General features: G+C 40.0%; 1 protein-coding gene across 5 annotated transcripts in view; it reads left to right on the top strand.

The window, feature by feature from the left end:
- The window catches only part of LOC148008670 (putative plastidic glucose transporter 1), a 112,022-nt gene that overhangs the window by 16,955 nt on the left and 73,149 nt on the right, over positions 1–21,918 (top strand). For 4 of the 5 annotated variants that reach the window (XM_087674099.1, XM_087674098.1, XM_087674097.1 and 1 more), the window contains 2 exons: positions 11,673–11,873; positions 12,122–12,221. In XM_087674099.1, coding sequence (XP_087530225.1) covers positions 11,673–11,873; positions 12,122–12,221 — 301 coding nt within the window. The remainder of the gene's footprint in view (positions 1–11,672; positions 11,874–12,121; positions 12,222–21,918) is intronic. The other variant, XM_087674100.1, reaches the window with a different exon arrangement.

The raw sequence follows: 21,918 nt of genomic DNA on the forward strand, positions 1-21,918 counted from the left end.
TTGTGAAATGAACACAATATCTGGGTGAAAGTTTTGGACATTGTCCTGTTTTCATGGTTTTAGTTTGTTCAGGCAGTTTAAGATAGACCAATTCTCCTTCTTCAAAGGAGATGTCTCTTCGGTGAGGATCCGCATAAGCTCTAGCTCGATTTTGAGCTTTCTTAATATTTTCTTGAGCACATTTTAACATACTGTTCATATCCTCCAAAAAATCCTTGGCTGCTTGAACCTTTTCCTTATGTAGTCCTACTGCATGAGGAGCTCTGGGCTGAAACCCAGACATTAACATAAATGGACTATACCTAGTGGAAGAGTGCTTGGCACTATTATATGCAAACTCTGCTATCGATAGATACTCTTCCCAATTAGTTTGCCTTTTACTTACATATGCCCTGAGCACATCTTCAAGGATTTGGTTAACCCTTTCAGTTTGCCCATCAGTTTGCGGGTGGTCCGCCGTACTCATGCTAAGTTTAGTATCCAACTTCCTAAATACCGCATGCCAAAATTGACTATCAAATTTTCTATCCCGATCAGAAACTATATCTCTACTTTTAGTTTGCCCATCAGTTTGCGGGTGGTCCGCCATACTCATGCTAAGTTTAGTATCCAACTTCCTAAATACCGTATGCCAAAATTGACTATCAAATTTTCTATCCCGATTAGAAACTATATTTGCTGGAAGGCCATACAATCGGTATATGTTCTCTACGAACAATCTAGCCAATTCTGGTGTTTTAACATCAGTTGAAGTTGGAATGAACCTAGCCATTTTGGTTAACCTATCCACAATTACCCACACAGAGTCGTGCCCCCTCCGTGTTCTGGATAATGCAACAATAAAATCCATGGAGATACTCTCCCATTTTCTCGAAGGAATCTCTAATGGATGGAGAAGTCCTCCCATTTTCAATCTTTCAGCTTTATTAACCTGGCATTTATTACATTTGACCACATAGTCAAGGACATCCTTATTCATTCCAGGCCAATAGAACTGCCTTTTAATAAGACTATAAGTCTTATTAACTCCTGGATGTCCCGCGCTAGGGATATCATGACACTCAAAGAGTATCTGGCGCCTTATTTCTTTATCTTTCGGGACACATACCCTACCCTTGTAGAGTAAATAACCATTATCAATGGTAAAATTCTTCCACTTGAATCCGGTTTGAGCAACCCCTGATGCTCCATTTTCTTGTTGAACATCCTCAGATATTCCTTCCTCAGTGGTGGCTCTTCTATTTGGATCCCCATTTTCTATTGCTTCCCATATGTTGGAATATGCCGGATCAACCTGGCATTTCCCTTTTAAAGATTCAAGCAAATCGGAAGTGAACTGAGTAAAACTTAATTCATTTATGATGGGCATTCTGCTGAGTGCATCAGCCACTATATTATACTTTCCTTTTCTATATCTTATTTCATAGTCGAACTCTTGGAGGAGTTCGGCCCATCTGGCTTTACGCCCTTGTAGATCCGGTTGGTCATTAAGCCACTTAATGCTTTCATGATCCGACAATATCAAAAGTTTGGCACCGTACAGATAGTGCCTCCATTTCTTCATTGCATGTACTATTGCATACAGCTCCCTCTCATAAACAGAATAATTTTGTTTTGCACGGTCTAATTTCTTGCTTTCAAAAGCAATTGGTCGACCTTCTTGTAATAGGACGGCATCGGCTTCAACCACAAATGGTTTATTGGGATCCACAATTAATAGTACTGGAGCTGTAGCAATAGCTACCTTAAGTTTTTGAAAACTTTCATTTTGGTCTGTTCCCCAATTAAAGCTCTTTTCTTTCCCTTTAAGTTGGCCTGTCATTGAAACAACTATTTTGGCATTATCTCGAATGAATCTACGATAAAATCCAGATAAACCTAGGAAGATCTGCAGCTTTTCCAGGTTCCTTGGAGATGGCCATTTAATAATTGCCCTTACTTTTTCTGGATCCATCTTGATTTCCTCTTTCGAGATAATATGCCCCAAATATTTGACCTCTTGTGCGAAGAATTCACATTTAGTTTTCTTCGCATAAAGGGAATGTGTTCTTAACAGTTGAAATACCAATTGTAAGTGTTCCAAATGTTCTTCTCTTGATTTACTAAAGATCAAGATATCATCCAAGAAGACTACTACAAAATGTCCTAGATAGGCCATAACACACTATTCATCAGCTTCATAAAGGTAGTTGGTGCATTAGTGAGGCCAAAAGGCATCACCAAAAAATCATAATGCTCGTATCTAGTAAGAAATGCTGTCTTAGGAACATCTTGTGCCTTAATTCTTACTTGGTGATAGCCTGATCTTAAATCTATCTTTGTGAAGAATTTTGCCCCTTGTAATTGATAAAAAAGATCTTCCATTCTGGGCATAGGAAATTTATTCTTCACCATTATTTTATTAAGTGCTCTATAATCAACACAAAGTCGCATAGAACCATTTTTTTTCTTTACTAATAAAATTGGCGAAGCCCAAGGTGAATTACTGGGTTGTATAAACCCTTTATCAAGGTAATCCTTAATTTGTCTTTCAACTTCTTGGTGCTGTGTTTCACTTAACTTATAAGGTGGCTTAGAAATAGGATGTGTATCCTTATTTGTGTCAATTGGGTGATTTATATCACCCCTATCTGGTGGAAGGCCACTTAGTAAATCAGAAGGAAACACATCTTTAAATTCATCTAACAAACCACTTAATTCATTATTTACATTCAACTCACAAACATAAGAAAATTGTTGCTTTATATTATAGAAAGTAAAAGTGCTTTGTATAGGAAGAGACCATAACATATATACCTCACAAGCTTCCTTCTTTATCAGCTTCTGAACCTCAGTGGAACACAACAAAGGATTATCAGATACTTCATGTTCACCTTGAATCACAAAATTCTTACAATTCCTTTCAAATTCCAGCGTATTATGATGATAACTACGTTTTAAGGATGATTCCAATCCCCATAGCCACTCCTCCCTAAAGCAATATCGGCTCTTTCCATATTCATAATTTGGAAATCAAGTTTATCTTTATATCCTTGGATCTCAATTTCCAAATTGGATACCATTGTATCCCATATTTTATTATCTTGACCTTGCATCATAGGAACAACATATTGATGCCTACTCTTTTGTTGGGGAAGTTTCAATTTTTTGACAAGTGCATAATTTATGAAATTGTGGGTAGCGGAGTCATCAATCATGACTCTAACCCTCTTTCCAGCTATCAATCCATGCACTCTAACTAAATCATGTGGCCCAAAGGTAGGCTGCGACATAGAAGTTGACATACAACACCTGTGTTGTACATCCTTGTGCAAAACCTCTAAAGATTTATACCTTTCATGCCCCTTTAATTCTAGAGTTTGCACTACATGGATTTGTTTTTCTTTTCCCTTGCTCTTGTCCTTATCTTTTCCTTTATCTTCCCCCTTTTTCCTTTGAGGGCAATTCCAGGCAGCATGGCTAGGGGATAGATAATTGAAACACAGCTTTTCTTTTTTGGGCCTTATCAAAGTCACCTGGACTTAACTTTGGCCTTACATATTGTTTCTTTTCAAAAGGTTGTTTCTTGCCCTTTAAAAATGGCATTTTTCTTTTAAATTTGCCTACAAATTTTGAGGTTTCCAATTCCTTAGTCTTGGGCTCTGTATCAGTGAGACTAGTGAGTGTACGTGGAGGCGTACTATCTTCATTGATTAATACAAATTTAATTGCCTCTTCAAGCGTCTTAGGTGAACTCCTTTTTACTTCCTTTTTACAGGCCTTATCTAGTCCCCTAATGAATCATCTTGTCTTTTGAAATTCATCTATTCCTTCCAATTTGAGGATTATCTCACGATATTCCTCCAGATATGTCAGCAGGGGTTTTCTCTTTTGTCTGACATAATCCCAATCTTCCCAATTTCTTTCCACTTCATTTTCAGAAAGGAATTATTTCAAAAAGACCGATTCAAATTGAGCCCAAGTTTTAGGTATTTTATTTGCCTCCTTTAAAGTTCGCCACCATTTATACGCCTTTGGCCCCAAAGTTAAACTGGCCTCCAGCGCTTGGAGATGTGGTGGAGTATTTTTAAGTTTGTGCAAATCTTTCCATTTTGGGAGAAAATTAAAGATAGTGTCTTTATTTCTATCTTTTCCCTCCCCGTGAAACTGAGGGGGTTTCATATCTTTTAAAACTGGATTATCCCTCAACTTGTGGTGGAGCTCCTTAGGATCTCGCATAGTCACATCCAAATCTTTCGATGAAGATGGGATATCCGAGGTTTCTATCTTATTTTTATCTCTTTCTAGTAATAAAGTTAATTGAGATTTTATTTCGGTGAGTGTTTGAGTTTAAAATTCCATTTGAATCCCCTGTGCTTGTACACGAGCAGTTAGATCATCAAATTGTTCTCGTGTGGCAAAAAATTCTTCCCACTGTTCTTCTTGTATCTCCGTTTCATGGGGATCTACCATAGGGTGGTCCCCAGAACTAGAACCCTCAATTACTCCCTCTTTCCCTTTTTCTTTCATTAATACACTGGAATTGGAAAGCAAATATAAGAAATTTGCGTACAAAGTAAAGTACTTCCCTGGTTATAGTGACAGGGCAACTGTTGCTGGTTTTAATAACAACCCCGAAGAGTGAGGGATAATTTATCTTTTCCGAATTGAGCTGGTCACGCTGGAAATGAAGCTTATTGGTAGAAACAGCTAGTATTTAGTCCCCTTCTTAATGGCCACGTGAACCATCAATATGCCTTCCCTGAATTTGTTCTCTGTCCAACCTGTACTTGTCATACAAGTGCAGTTGGAGCTGGTGACAGAGACACCAGACGGTAGAGAGTAACGTGCAGTTGGGACTGGTCACAAAGACGCCAGACAGTAGAGCCGTTTTTTATTTGGTTGCGCCTCACGAAGTAAATGATGTCTAGAATACGGGCGTTAAGCGTGTGGGGCAGCGTCTTCACGCCGGATGACGAGTGACGTGTCGTGAAAGAACTTCACGTCAAATTTCATATGACGTGTCATATGGGCGCCGAGGAAAAAAAAACTTCACGCGTAAACGGAAGCGGGACCCGGCGGCTCTGAAGACAGAATGACCCGACGGCTTTGAAGAAGGAGGATCCAACGCCTGCTCTGATACCAGTGTTGGAGTCGTGATGGGCGGTTCAGTCTGATAACTAATATGATGAGGCCAAAAGGAATACCACACAGTTCGATTCAAGACAGAGGCACGAGATACGTTTCACCTCCCAGCCTTGCCTAGTTAATTGCTGGCAACTCCCATCGTGATCCGATTGCTAGCCGTTAATTCTTGGTGAGTCCTACTATTCTTGGACTCTCTTTAATTCTAGGCTCCCCTAAATCCCGTTCGGGTGACCAAGGCCCCCGGACAGTCATCCCTCGTGCTTGTTTTCCGTAATTTACCTTATTTATGTAACAAGAGGTAATGATTAAACTAGTTAGAGATGCCATATGGCATTGAGACTGAGGGGGAGATCCAAGATCCACCTCACCAATGGCAAGCATGGTGAACATAGGCACCAGGGGGTGGAGGAACTATGCTATCTCCTTGGGGAAGACCCCCTCTCAATTGCCATGAAGTGGTGCTACCACTATCGAAAGGGGTTGAGATTGGTTTGGGGATGGGTATTGGATTCAACTTTGGTATGGGTAGAATATCATTAGTTGTGGATGGAGTGATTTGGGGTGTGGGTCTAATACCCTTGGCCTTTGAGTGACAATTGTCATCTCATGGCCGGGGTTTCTAGCAAAATGTACAAAGTCTATTCTTTCAGGCATGTAATGCCAGGATGATCTTGGAAGAGATGCATAGTGCACATATGGCATTCTTGGCAACAAAGCACTAAGGTGCAAAGTGGTACACTTTGAGTGTCTAGGGATGGCCTAAAATCAAAATGTATATCAAAGACAATGTGAGCTAAGATATGATAACCTATGGTATGTCTAAAATAGAGGTCTAGATTGAATGTAGAGGAATCTAAATGTGAAGTGAAAGTGGGAGGAGGGAATGGAGGGAAATGTGAAGGTGAATGTGAAGCACCAAACTCAAACACAAATGAAATAGAATATAAAGGATTACTTTGTGGAACATCTTTGATCATAGAGTTTCTTTCTACTCCATATTGGTACCAATTTGGGTCTCCATGGTGACTTATAGTTGGTCACTGCATAACTGAAGGTGCAGTATAGATGTAATCAGATTCCCACAAAAATTGATTATATGAACCTGCGCACTAGGCTTGATTGTGAAGATCTTGGACTTTTGGTTGTCCCAAGCAGATAGTCTTTCCTCAAGTGAGTTGATTAGTCTTGTCAACAAAGTGCTCCAACTAAGATGCACCTTGTGAAAGAATGTGAGATGGAAAAGAGTTAGGCCTCGGTTAATGATCTCTAAAAGAAAGGCTAATAGATGGAGTGTTGTTCTCCAAGTTCAAATCATAGTGTCTCAACAGAGCCTCCATTGTAAGAGTAGCCTAAGAAAACATTAGAGGATTTGAAGACGGAATAGTCTGAGTATCATGAGGACGTGAAATTTTTATGCTTTTCTTAGCATCTAATTGAAAGTTAATCAAATGTGCAAATGTGACATACACATGTGGAGGTCAGTTATTTCACAATGTGGGACCTAGGACCTCTAGTCAATGCCAAAGGTAAGAGTTGTAACAAGTTATACTGGATAGGTACTAGGTGGTTGTTATGATGGGTCAAGCTCTCAACTCAAGTTCGGGCCAAAAGACAAGCTTTTCTAACTCCCCCAAACGTGCAGGGAGCCTTTTTGAAGGTAGCACGAAAGTTTTTGGTGCTCACGCAAGAGCCAAGGGGGAAAACCCCGGGCCCTTCCTATAACCCCCTCACCTCTCAACCCAAGAAGAAACTAATCCCCCCCCTCACTTTTTCACTCAAGTCACTCACCTTCCCTCCTATATTTTCCTGGGGGAAGCCCCGAGCCACTTAACCATGCCCAAGCATGACGCGCAACAGCCCCGTGCCGAGTCGCCACCAAGGAGAGCCAAGCCTCGAGTATGGTACCTCCCCTATACACACCGTGTTATGATGGGTCAAGCTCTCAACTCAAGTTCGGGCCAAAAGACAAGCTTTTCTAACTCCCCCAAACGTGCAGGGAGCCTTTTTGAAGGTAGCACGAAAGTTTTTGGTGCTCACGCAAGAGCCAAGGGGGAAAACCCCGGGCCCTTCCTATAACCCCCTCACCTCTCAACCCAAGAAGAAACTAATCCCCCCCCTCACTTTTTCACTCAAGTCACTCACCTTCCCTCCTATATTTTCCCGGGGGAAGCCCCGAGCCACTTAACCATGCCCAAGTGTGATGCGCAACAGCCCCGTGCCGAGTCGCCACAAGGAGAGCCAAGCCTCGAGTATGGTACCTCCCCTATAGTGATACTTGGTGTCAAAATTTGGCGTAGAACAATTAATTAGCCATAAATATTAGTGGTGACACTAGAGAATTGGCGTTAATTAATTAATTAATGCCAGTTTTGGGTTAACGAGTGCTCAGGATCACTTGGGTGATAAATTGGCCTAGGCAATTCAATTGTTGGCCAGTCAGTATTTTTCTAGGCCATAATAGTTATTACATCACATTTTTGGAGGCTAGCGTGCGCGCGCGCGCGCACACACACACACACACACAGAGGATCATTTTGCAATGTGTTAGTTGGAGAAGGCTATGTGATTAGGTCACTTGTTGTTGGAGACCATTTGTAGCCATAGGGGAGGCCTCTAGACAAGGTGATTGCAGTCCAACTTCCAAGGCTCTATTGTTGCAAGGCGACAACAGTTTTGGGAGGTGTTGGTAGTCTGCGACAATTTCCATGGCTGTCTAAACAGGGCAACAGCTGATTTTCTCCAGTTTCTTGTGGTAAAAATCAGAATTTTCTCTCTCCTTAGCATTTCTGTCATCCTTTAGAGTATTCCCATTCTTGCTTAGCATTTCTAGCAAAATCAGCCATTGGAGGTGGAGATATTGACTAATCTCTGCTGTAAATCCTAATTTACAGCAGAAATTAGGGTTTAACAGCCACCTTGGGAAGTGCACTCAGAAATAAGGCCCAAATAATTGATTTTAAATAATTGACATTGGGCTAATTTTAGGAGATTCAAGTGGCCATTGAGCCAGCAGACATTTGAGACTAAATTTGTTACCAAGCAGCACAATTGAAGGCCAATCCTCAAGGAAACCAAGGGGAACATTGGTTTGAAGGCTTGTTGGTCATTCTTGATAGCAAGAGGCAATTGGAGAGCGAAGGAGATTCAAGGAATCTCAATGTATTCCATCCAGATTTCAATATAAGTTAAAGAAATACCACAAGGGGCACCAATTTTGGGGCCAACCGGCTATCCATTGTCCAAGATTAAGTGGTAAATTGTGTATTTCATTTTTATTAGATTAATTACTTGCTATAATTGTTGATTAATTAGGTCATTACCAACCTCTTTGAGAAGGAAGGTTGGTTTCACTGAGCTATTGTGAATCAACACGTGGTGTACAATGTAATCAAGATCAAATCAAGCAATCTACTATAGCCTCAGGTAACTCTTTAGAAGAGCACCAACTTTGATACCATGTGGAGATATGCTAGGGTTTGCAAAAGAAAACATTGAGTGCAGGGCTATGAGTGAAACATACAGAACTTAAACACAAACGCAAAATGCAAAAATACAAGCAGAGAAGAAAGAGAACACTCAAGTGAATAAATGAATGTTGTAAATGAATAAAAGAGTCTACAAGATGCTGAGAAGTAGAGTTATCCAACAACATATGGCTCTTCTGGGAGGGGGACTGAGGGAGGTGTCATTGTGTATCGTCCATTGGAGATGGATCCCGAGTTGAGTAACACCAATTAGAGTAGAGACTAACAAAGAGAAGTGCTGAAAACACAAAAATGGCATGCTGTAGATGATGATGGCTGAGAGGAGTTGCCAGGCTGAAGGGCAATATAGGTGGAGATGACCATGACAGCAGGCTGAATGAGGTGCTTGATGGATGGAGGCTGGGAAGGACTTGGGTAACCTGCAAAACAAGGGATGAATTGAGTGGCAAGGTAGCCTCCTATTTATAGATGTGGATCCTTCCAAAGTTCAGGTGTTTGCTTATGTAACACATAAACTTTGGTAAAATTTAGTTTTGAGGCTGTTTTAATGAGCTAATAAAGATTTAGTGTGTAATGCATCTTGTCTAGCTTGACATGAAGGACTGCCATTCTCTCTTCCTTATTCTTTGTAACTTGCGTAATAAATTCCAAAGATTATTTGAAAAAGAACTCTCACCATTGTGCCCAATGGAGGGTACTACCATGTCCTTAGGCGAAAACTCTGAAGGACACCCTCGAAACACTTGATGGTAGCGGAGAGCAAACTTAACTAACAACCATCAAACCATTTCCACACATGATATACCAGCCTATCAAGGAGTGGAGAGGCCATATCAGGTTGGATCATCACAGTCCCATGAGCTTTATTTTTGTGCATGTCATCATGACCTATGTTGGAGAGCAAGAAGAGGCTTTGATACCGATGTTCCACCCCACTAGGATCCATCTTGCACACATTGTAAAGAAATGCTCTACCACAAAAAACACAACACGATCGTTCGGCAAATGCACAGACTGATAAAGAAACATAGTTAGGGTTAGAGTAAAATAGAGACAATGAACACAATGAAAGATAATGAATGAATACTGAATAGAATACAATGGCAGTGAAGAATACTCACCCCCGAACTCCTGTACCTTTAGGACTGGGGCAGAGAGAGTATGAGCTGGAGAGACTGTTGTACTTTGATGGATCCCGAAATGCACTAGGGCAGCCTCCGAATGTGTTTGGTAGCAGCAAACATAGCGGTAGCATGCTGAATTAGTGTCATGGGCCTAAAACAGGCTGTAAATTGCAAACACAGCAGGAAAATGATGGCATGGCAGCTCATGACATAGTGACAGGGAATGGCCGTTTTTCCATTCATGTTGGTTTCCCAACTGTTCCTATTCTGTTCCCTTGTTTCAGTTCCCTCTCATGTAGACAAGGAATGGTAATTCTTATTCCATTCCGTTCCCTGTTCCATTTTTTAAAAATGCGTTCATGGACAGGATGAAGGGTGGCAGCAGTATGCAGCAAATGCAGCTCCTGGAGGTCCAAAACAAGCTGAGTGGCAGCGGTATGAGTAAAATGCAGCTGTCCAGGCTGTTGCTAGCTGCAGGCGGCAGTAGATCTGGCTGAAACGCAAGTTCTTGGGAAGCATGCAGCAGTAAATGCAGAATTTTGATGATGACAGCAGCTGCCTAGTTGAGCAGCAGTGTAGAGATGGCTAGAAACAGTCCAAATCTGTGATGGATGGCTGAGAAGTAGGCGGTTGATGGTAGAAGACAGGTGTGAACACCCGCCAATGGGTGTGGTACTTTAGTGCCTTAGGGATTGTACTTCCATTATCATTCTCATGTGGATGTGACCTTCCAACAACTCTCCTCACTTGCTGTTCTCTTGTTCACTGCAAGTGCGCGTGTGCACGCATGCTGCTGAATCCTAACCTAACAATATTCACACTCAGTGATCCCTAGTGGCCAATGCTATGGGGCCCCATCCACGATGTCCAAGGGCATAACAAGTAGGGTATAGAAGAGATGGTGCAGTCTAAAACTGGCCAACCAGCAGCCAATATAGCTGACCTGCAACCAAGGATGGTCCATTTAATGCAAAACAAGTTGGACGTCTCAGAAAGGTGTTGCTTAGCCTAATGGAGGCTCAAACATGCTGCCACCTACTCATGGACCATCTAACTAGCAAGGAAAAGGCCATGTGGCTGTCCGAAGGGACAAAGCAGGGCAGATCGGCCACAAAAAGAAAAAGGGTAGCATACATGCTTGGTGGAAAATCTAGGGAAGGTACCTAAGAGGCTGCCCGAAAGGGGCATGCCTAGGTGAAAGATCTGATCGATACGATCGGTGTTAGAGCACCAAATGCCTCATCTGACTCAAGCTGATGCTTGCAACCAAGAGAATGGACATGGGGAGAGATGGGAGAAAGACAGGGAATAACATGACTGATAACATATCCAGGCTGCCTCCATCAAAAGGTTTAGGTTGTAACTCACTGTGGTATTGAACCAGATCCAATCAGTAAGGTGGTTTGAATAGAACTTTATTTTTTGGACTTACTATGTTTGAAACTCTTCATATAAGAAGAATATGTGTTATGGAAACTTGTTTAGGAACCTAGTATCTAAAAGTCATTCTTCTTTCTTGTATACATATAGCATCCTGTACACCTACAAGATCTCTTAGTGTAAGTTCAAGCACAAGCAAGTGAACTACAACATTCTCAAGACTGTTCTTAAGATGAAATGATTTCTTAATAATGGTCAGCAGTTATTCTAGTTGTTCTGATCAGCTGTTTTATTATTCATGTTATAAAGAAAGACTTTTGGCTACAGGGTAATTCTTAACAATGCTGCCTTTACTGTGCAGTTTTGAAGATTCTCTTCACTTTTGTGATTACTAATGTGAGTAACCAATTTAGTGTGGGTCAAACAGTACCACACTTGGAATTGTCTTTCAGTATTAAAAGTTGCTGCAAGTTCTGTTTTGTGAGTGAGCTAAGATTGCATATAACCCAGAAATGTTTACGAATGTGATATTGGTTTTCTCCATGTTATGATACAGGATTATGAATGGTCCTTTGACATCTATAGCTCATGATTTACATTTTGAAGGCGACACCATCATGGAGGGCTTTGTAGTAAGTACGTTTCTACTCGGTGCATTTCTTGGCAGCATAAGTGGCGGTGTGCTTGCAGACAAGATTGGGCGTAGGAGGACATTCCAAGTTGATATGCTGCCTCTTATAATGGGAGCTGCTTTAAGGTATGGAGTTCCTGGTTTAGTCTTCAATGCCCTTTTTAAAGCATCTTCACTGAGTGCTGTGTTTTCTTTAATTAAAATTCCAAAATGATGAAAGAAACAGATTTTGTGTCCTCTTGGAATGTTAGGGTATAAAGCTAGCACATTCTAACCAATACATATTTATCTTTCAAACTTGAAAATCTCACAAGAATTAGAAGTCAGAAGCAGGAACTGAAAGTGGTTGAGAAAATAATTTGATTTGGATGCAGTGCCAGTGCCGAATCCATTTATCCAATGATTGTGGGCCGTTTTTTGGTGGGCATAGGCATTGGGGTCAATACTGGCCTAGTACCTGTTTATATATCTGAGGTAAAACTTGAGCTGTTGCATGGCATGTTTAAACATCTTGCAGGTTTTATGCTAAAATTCTACCTAAGGCATCAAACTAAGGCCAAGGAGCTGTGTTTTGAATTTCCCTTGCTTTGCTTTAAACTTTAGTAGAGCATGCCACATTGGTGACCATTTTTGCTAATACTAGTTGTCCTTAATGCAGTGATGCACCATTGATCCCATAGTTTGAACCATTACAATTAATGAGAAATGTTTGGTCAATATACTGAAATGATTTGTTTGTTCTTGGATAAGAACAACGTGTGGGTGGCTGCGATGGTTGCTAAAACAATTGTATGTAAAGACATGGATGCAATCTTTGGGAGCCTTCTGTCTAAGAACCAGATTAATGTTGGCCCAGGTGTGGAGTAATTGCATGATTAATTTAATAAAGAATGAACGGGAATGAAAGAATTAATCGATGCACAACAACACTCTGCCATAAATGAGACGTGATGTATTAATGAATGAGAGAGAGTACATTGTACAATGCCCAAGGCGATCACAATGAAAATGCCACACTTATGTACTAATGATGCACAAAATGTATTTTTATAATAAAATGAAACCCTAAATGGCTTAATTGTCATCGGACACCATAACCCTAGTGTCACACTAGGGGAACAATTGCATTATTGATAGTTTAAATGCCTAGGGAGCATGGATCGTGGATTAAAGGGCATCAATGTGTAGCCCATGAGATGGCCTACAAATGCTCCTCCATGAATTGGATAGAGAGTGGTCTAGAAACAATGACAAAATCCTGGAAAATAAAAGAAAATATAAGGCCATGGTTGCACGAGTTCATCCAAGTGGATATAGCAACCTAAGAGAGTATCATGGAACAAATGGAATCAAGTTTAAGGCTTTCCGAAAAGCCTAGAACCTTGGCCAAGGAAGAGCCTTTGTGAAAAGATCTACCAAGTTGTCTTCGAGTGGTATGTAAGAAAACTCTTTATCTCGCAAATATAATGGTAATGAACTTCTATATGCCTTGTGTGGGCATGGAACAATGGGGTCTAGGGTCCACGTAATTGGCCAAAGCACTCTAGTTGCCAGTGTAGTTAAGTGTTGAAGCTGTCTGGTGCACATAAAGATCTACAAGTAACTTGCGAAGTCAAACACACTCCACTGTGGTTGTGAACGCTACTTTGTACTTGGCCTTACAACTGGAAGTAGCGACTGTAGTTTGTTTCTTGCTGAACCAAGAAACAAGAGATGTATCCAAGAAGAAGCAAGTGCCACTATGAGAGACATGAGAATTTGAACATCTAGCCCAATCACTATTAGAATATCCATGCAAAGAGAGTGAAGAATCGGCCTTGTAGAAAAGGCCAAGATCTTGGTTGCCTTTAAGATATCCTTCATTGCCTATCAATGAAATATTGAAGGGCTGTGTATAAACTTGCTTAATTGGGAGAGAGAAAATTGAAGATCGGGTCTCGTGTGATGTAGATAAATCAAGCATCTAATAGCTTTTTGATATAAACTAGTGTCAAAGGATCCACTATCATCATCAGAAGTGAATTTGAAACAAGGCTTTAAGGGAGTAGACATGGGCTTGTAGTCCTCAAACTGAAAGTGCTGAAAATGCTGTCCTATATATTTGGATTGTGTTGTGATGATGACCTTCATAATGGTGGCAAATTAGATACCCAAGTAATAGTGAAGTAGACCAAGAATTGTCATGGCAAATGTCTGCAGTAAATCGGTCTTCAATGCTGCAATTTGACCAATATTGATCCCCATGATAAACATGTCATCAATATAAAGTAATAGAAGAATAAAATCAGAATCTTGATGTCATATGTAAAGAGTAGCCTTAGTAGGGCTATTCTAAAATCCAAGATGCAATAGATGAGAATGTATGTGGGCATACCAAGCCCGTGGATCTTGCTTTAAACCATACAAAGCCCTCTTGAGATGACAAACTTTGTGGTTTGATGTCTAGCTGGAAGCACCTCCCAATGAAAGTGGGTGGCAAAGGCAATGATACTTCTCATGGTAGTGATGCGAGAGGTAGGGGTATAGATCTCCTCAAAGTCGATTCCTTGCCACTGGCCATAGCCCTTAGCAATGAGTGGAGCTTTGTACTTGTCAATAGAACCATCTGACATTGGACGATCATTTTTTAGCTGCCAAAACTACTACTGCAAATCAATCCATGATTGCATGCCTTCATCTCACTAGTGAAGCTACGCTTTGGTAGAAATAGTTTTTCTGAGGAGATAAAGGGGCGACAGAAGCTTCCTGAACTTGGGACTAGATCAAGGAAGCTGTGAAAGGCTAACCTTGGAAGGGTACTATTCCAAGTTCCTAAGTCTACACAAACCTAAAGTTCAATTAGCAAAAGCTTCTCGAATTGTGAAAGGCTTGAAGAAAGGATTACATGTTTACTACCCATTTGATACCTATTGCATACTTGCCATGAGGTAAATCACATAGCTTCCAAGTGTCATTCTAATGGATGGAATCAATCTTTGCCTTCATTGCTTCCACCCAACGATCATATGAAAAAGCATATTTATAGCATAAGGGTTCTTCATTGCATGCTGTAGCCACCAATGCACATGCAAGAAGATTACAGTGTTTCTTGTGAGTAGAGTCTCGTGTGCGGGCTGCTAAAGGAAGAAGTTGCTGTCTTGAAGATTGTCTAGCAGCCAATGGGGGGATCAAAAGTCCTCATATTTGAGAGAGCAGACTTGGAGCTAGTCCATGCCATCATAAGAGCGATGGTGCGTAACATAGTACAGGGGAGTTTCGGAAACAAGAAAAACTAAAGTTTCTGCCAAATTTTAAAAACAGGGAAATGACATTTCGGATTGTACACTAAAATAAATACAATATTATGTGGGTATATAAATATATCATACCTACAACATATATCAAAATTTTATAGAAAACTTTGGGTCTTTATGTCATATGATTGAAATCATGATTCATTACACATGTCACGACTTACTAGTGAAGATTCAGGAGTTGAGACTCAATGGCTGAAACTTAAGATAGCTTAATACAATTAAGACTCAGTTTTCAAAACTTAAGGCAACAAAATAAATTATAATTTAGGTTTCATGAATCATCTATGATTTGAAGAGCAGGTATAGTGGAGACTGACATCAAGAACAGTGGAACAAGATGCATAATAAGTGAAATCAAGATACAATGATACATGTAACTATGTCATGTGAATAATCTGTCAAAACTCCAAAGTCCAGTGAGCACTGAGCACTGTGTACTAGTCTCTAGACTCTAGTAACTAGTGGGTAATAAGTATCAACATCAATGAACATATGGAAACTGCAGTTTGCAATGCTAAATTGACTCCTGTGTATCATGAGTCACGACTCATCTAGACTTTGAGGATTCGTGCACCATCTTCTCGTCCGACTTTGAGGGCCCTGATCGAGAAGTTGATGAAGCAGCCTTAGCCTTAGTCTCAGCCTCAGGCTCTAACTTTGCTAGTGATGCACGACCATGTGTAGCCCTCGCTCTAGTGGCTCTAGCCTTTTAGAGCATGAAGTAGATATCTTGCTCCTCCTATGATATCTCTGGGATGTTATACACCTTCTTTGCATCAATCTTGTTAACATTCACGTGTAAAGGTGAACGAGACAAAGATATAAGAGAAGATTTTATACATATTACAATTTACAATCAAACTTCCAAGCAATGTCAAGTGTCAAGGATAAAATGTTAATTATACATAATACTAATAATTACCAATTTACTTGTAAAGGCCTAGGGAATAGAGCAGTTCTCTCAAGAAGCTAGAGATTGCAATGGCAAAACACTAAATGCTCCAGCTGGGTAGTTGTGAGCTTGTTTTTCTTTTTGGTATGGAAAAGGGTCCATGTGCTTCAGTTCCTCTCAGCAGGCCTTGAACTATAATCTTGCGAGAGAACACAAATGACAATGCATTTCTATTTAAATTTAAGAGATTGAGGTTAAGTAATTGGCAGCAAGCCACAAAATCAACATTTTAGTGAGCAATAGATTATAGAACTTGTTACCTAGGTTACATAATGCATTATATTATCAAGATTCAAAATATAAAAATCACCAGTCACACACCAAAGTAGGAGCACAATTGTCGTATTTCTCCTACTAAGAGATAGGTTGAAGTTGTGTCTCTCAAAGCCTAGCTGTGTGTCGGCCAAAATGAAGAGAATAATTGCAGAATGCTAGCAAATCATCCTCTACATAGAAGTCAGAAACGAGACCTCAGAAACATTTCTCATAAGTTTCTTTTAAGAGGGGGTAAAATAAGAAACGCGGGTATTTTTATATAGGGATTTTTAATAGTTTTGACTAGGGAAAGAGATTCTAAATTTCTATGGAACTCTCTCTTAAACAAAGAATGATCAATTGAGCTTTAGTGATTATATAGTCGATTAAGAATAATATGCTATATATCTATGATCCGTTATTGACTTGTCACTTGTCAAAGTTAGCCTTTGGACAAGCCATACTATGGATTAGAACTTAAACATTATGATTCATATATATCATATAAAGAAAATTGAAATAAACATGTAAATGGCCTATCTACAATATGGACTGAGTCAAGTTGCAACATCATGATTCTCATTTCAAAACAAATTGACAAAATGTCAAAATCGAAAATGAATCATAATACATTATAAATAACTCATAAATGAGACTAAAGTCGTATAATAATCAACTTTCAAGTCAAGAATAGATACTAGATTGACAATGTCCAATAGCTAAACAAAATCACAAGAAAATCAGTCTCTCATTCAAAATCTTAAGCTCTCATAAGTCATTACATATCATCATCATCATGTTTGACATTGTCCAATAGTTTTTGTCAAAAAAACCATGTTTTGGGTTCCAACTCACAAAAAAAACCTATATTTTTTACTCTCAGAAATGTTTCGTACTTTAAGAAACGTTTTATAAGTTTTAAATTGAAACATGTTTCTTAGTTACTATGATTCTCTACTCTCCTCATCATATCTATATCATCCCTTGTGATGTGCCTCATGTACTCCATGAAGCCCTCCTCTAACTCCTCGCTAGTGTACTGCTCCTCGCTACGCTAAAGGAGATGCAAGATATGTGCGATAGCATGGATTGGTTTATGGAACCAATCCCATCGCGTATTTCACACTGCATGAATCTCATCAATCCTTGAGAGTGAAGGATGATGGATCATATATAAAATAAGTTAAAAACTTAGAAGTTAGTATAATGATCAATCATCAATGAGTTGTTAACACTAAATAGTTACATGCGTAAAAGTTAAACAATAACTTACTTGTCTTGGGGCAAAAAGCTGTTGCGAAGCAAGGCCTCGCCAATTTTATCCATATACTCATATAGAAGGCCGTAAGTACTCCTCTCCATATCAGTGATGCGCAATATAGTGTAAATAGGAGTGGAACTTTTCACAAATGCCTTTGCCTCAACCCACCAACTTTAATTTAAAATATTACACCTAAAAGCAAGAGCCTTTGGAGAGACTCTCTTACTCCATATGAGCCATTCTTGGCATGCAATGGTCCGCATCAAATTTGGACGGACCCGTATCAACTTCTCTAATACAATAAATATATAAGCAAATCTAGTGGTAGAGGGCTTCAATAGCTCAAGTGTGCTATTGGATTGAAATATGCTTGTGACAGATGGCCTCTTCTTCACAAATCTTACCATACTTGTTGCTGTCTTGAAAATGTCATCCACCCAAGATATGTTCCCACAATCTTCAATAAGCAAGTCAAGGCAATGGGATGCACATGGAGTCCATACTATGTTAGGAAACTCCTCCTCAAGCATACGTCCTATAGACACACAATTGCTTCCAATATTTATCACTACTTGCACTATATTTTGGATTGTTACATCCATGATGACCTGTCATATGTGCTTCCAGATAAAAAGTCTTGTGATGGTAAGACTTGAGATAGAGGCATTGATGGGCTTAATGAACATGGCGCCTTTGCATGAAGACATCGAAATATTGTAGACATTTCTTCGGTGCATATCCGACCATCCATCGCGTAATATTGTGCATCCATATTTTACCCATGTCTCCTTTAAGGGCTCTAATTGAGCCTCTATGGATCTTTTTTCCTTTCAAAGCTCATGTGTGCCGATGTTGGAGAAGCCAACCTTTGCTCAGTGCCATTTACAATATGCCATAGATTCTTTGCTACAAGAACGTGCCACATCATATATGCCCACGTAGGATAATTGGTGCCATCAAGCTTGTCGTCGGCACCAAGCATGCCCAATAAATCATTATTATTGCTAGCCATGAGTGGAAATCAGCAACAAAATAACAATTTCCAAGTGGAGAAAGATAAAATAAATACCCAAATAATGATAGACCGTCGATAGAAGAGATGTTGGAAAAAACACGAGCAATAGTGGAATAATATGATTTTTAAGCATGTTGAGAGGCCAAAGATAGTTGAGGCAAAAGTCCCGAATTTCATGTTTCTCAGAGGTGAGTTTGGGCAAAATCCCCAAATTCTACCGAAACATTGAAGAGAAATTGAAGAAATTGGATGAAATCATTACCCAATTGATGTTGAATGGTGCATTTGAAGCCACATGAAGCCTTGATTTTGATGCATTTCAGAAAAGCCCCAAATTTCCAAAGAAATTTGGGTGAAACTGAGCTCGAATAAAAAAAAAGCTGCAAATTTTATTAGGAAATTGAAGAGAAATTTGAAATTTTTTGTGAAATTTTTACTTGGATGATGCAAAACATTGTGCTTATTGATGAATCGGGGCTCAATTCGATGAAGATGTCAAATTTTGGAAAAGCTGCAAAATTGGCGATAAAATTGAAGTGAAATTGAAGATGTGTGACAAAAATCCCCAAATTGATGACGATCAGGGATAAATTTATTCAATTCAATGATGAATTTGAGAAAATTGATGGAAAGCCCCAAATTTTCATATTGGGCACAAATTGAATGCAAATTGAGAAAAGCCCTAAATTTGTGCTTGTGAAGGGGCTCAAATGGGAATAGGGACTTGATGGTATAAGAGAAAAGATAATACACATTATTTTGAATGAAATGTGGAAATTGAATTTGTTAGTTGAAAAGAGAAAGATGGAAATTCATGATTTGACGTAATGCAAAAGGTAGAAGCCTAGTGTGTCAATTGGTTGAGGTGGCACGGGTGATGTGAAGTAGATGTCAAGTACTTGGTAGGTCCAAGTAAGCCACCTGCAGGTGGCGACAACTTGGGACTGAGGCAGGCAGGTTGTCGATCACTGCCGCTTGTGTACAGGCACGTTATATGTGAAAGTAGGGAGGTGACATTGCAAGTAGGTCCAAGGGCCAGCGATGTGGAAGGTGGTAGGTTGTTGTCCTTGCAAACTGAGACAAGATGATAGGCTTATGGGCACAAGGTAGAGGTGCACAAGGCGACTTTTGAGGAGCTGTTGGGTGCAGGCGGCAACAACAGTGGCTACAAACTTGTAGGATAGCCAATAAAGCACTTGACTGACTACTCGCAATTGTTGTAGGTGATAAAGGTGCACAAGCTACAGCTGCGGCAGAGGGTTGTTGAATCTTGATATTGATGGTGTTCATCTGCTGAAAAGACCAAGTGGAGGTGACAGTGGTGGCATGTTGATGTGCGATTGTTAGGACCACTTGGTTGGGGCGATGAAAGTTTGGTGCAATGGCAATGGCTTTGGTTTGCAGCTGGCTGAGGTTGCAAGCGATGGGCAATGGAGGTAAGTTGCTCTGATACCACTGTTGGCCCAAGTGTGGAGTAATTGTGCAATTAATTTAATAAAGAATGAGCGAGCATGAAAGATACAATCAATGCACAATAACACTCGATTGCAAATGAGAAGCAATGTATTAATGAATGAGAGAGAGTATGACCCTCAAGGTGATCACGATGAAAATGCCACACTTATGTGCTAATGATGCACAAAGTGTCTTTTTATATTAAAATGAAACCCTAAACGGCTTAACCGTCGTAGGAAACCCTAACCCTAGTGTCACTTAGTGCCTAGGATTCTAGGGGCAACAACTACATTTAATGACAGTTTAAATGCCTAGGAAGCCTAGATCATGGATCAAAGGGCATCAACACATAGTTGGCCTAAAAATAGTACGAGGTTGTATATAATTACATTAGGAGCTCCCCAATTTATAGGTCAACTTCCCAAGATTGTTACAAATGCACAAACATGCGTGCACAAATCACATAGATTTTCATGTCCTCATTCTTTTGTGGAACCAACAGATTATATTACAATGAGAGGTCCCCAATATATGGGGTAAAGCACCCATGAAATTCAATGCAAACAACAATGGTACAAAAACAATTCCTCTTTTAAAGTAATTTCAAATGTAGAGTCATAGATAGGTTGCTTTAAAGAAAAATTTGAGAAGGATAGCAGGTAAGAAGGGGCTCATGGAAAAGAATTATCTTAATGAGCTACATAGCGAGAGTTCCAGCATTTCCTCCAGTTAAAATGAAGGCTTTTAAGGCACCACCACGAGAAGTGAGAAATTATCTACTTGGTATTTGAATATCTTAAACATACCATTAGAGGAATTGACTGAGCTGCCAATTCAATACCATTAGGTAGAACCCTATGAGACAACTTCAAAGAAAATCCATTTTCTTCAAAGGTAAATGAGCAGCAGGCTAGGCAAGAGCCATGCTGGCATTTTTCCCTATGTGTAGATAGGATAGCTAGGAAGCTGAATGAAGAATGGAGCTTGATCAACTAGGACTCTCCTCCAAATACTAGTTGAGAGAGTGGGCAAGAGCCACATTGGTGTTTTTCCTATGCACAAACAGAATAGCTGGGAAGCCAACAGTGGAGCTTGATTGCACTGGGACCCCTACAAAGGAGGAGAACCAACAAAGTGTTCTAGTGGGCAATGGTTTGGACGACCATGTGAATGTAAGGTGTCAAACTAAGTGATGCATCATGCACCCGGCAAACCTTGAACCCACAACCTCATGATTATGGGCCAAGTGTTAACTGCTAGGCCGTCACTTTTGGGACAGCAATTCCAGTTTTGTATTGGAGGACAAGGCAAGTATGGCTGAAGATGCTGTACAAGATGCAAGGCTCAAGCACATGGTTGTGTATCATTGCATACAAAAACCCCATCTATGCCTTGGTCGAGGAAGAGAGATTATAGCCAGTGTTACTTGCCATATTCCCAAAAATCTGAATACCTTGTAAAAGGAGAAATAAGGATTACTTTTCTTGACAAGAGCCCCAGGTGAGGGGATCACCCTACTCCAATATACACAAATTTCACATGGCCTGTCCAAACGACTTGCTCTAGCACCTCTAATCAGTGCAAACAGGCTTAGTCATACACCCCAAAAGTAACTCCGAATCTATTAAATGCCATTGACTAAGGGAGCAGCAAAAATTTGTGGTGAAGATGGTGGAGCATGAATGGCCATGGTTGAAAATGTGTAACGAACCAGAAATAGTGACAGCCAATCAGAGGGAATGTTCAATGGCGAGATGTCATGGTCAAGTCCCTTTACTCCACTCTCATTTTCTTCATTACTGAATATGTAGTTGATGTCCTTTAATACCAACATATGGACATACATATAGCTACTGATGTATTTGCCGATCTTGTATTCTAGACAAAGAATGCATCTTGGTGCCTCCAAATAAAGTTGCAACTTTGAGATGTAGCTC

Source organism: Lygodium microphyllum, unplaced genomic scaffold (assembly GCF_053477565.2).
Source record: "Lygodium microphyllum isolate KBCC unplaced genomic scaffold, Lygodium_microphyllum_v1.1.10 scaffold_92, whole genome shotgun sequence".
In the NCBI taxonomy this organism is placed as follows: domain Eukaryota; kingdom Viridiplantae; phylum Streptophyta; class Polypodiopsida; order Schizaeales; family Lygodiaceae; genus Lygodium; species Lygodium microphyllum.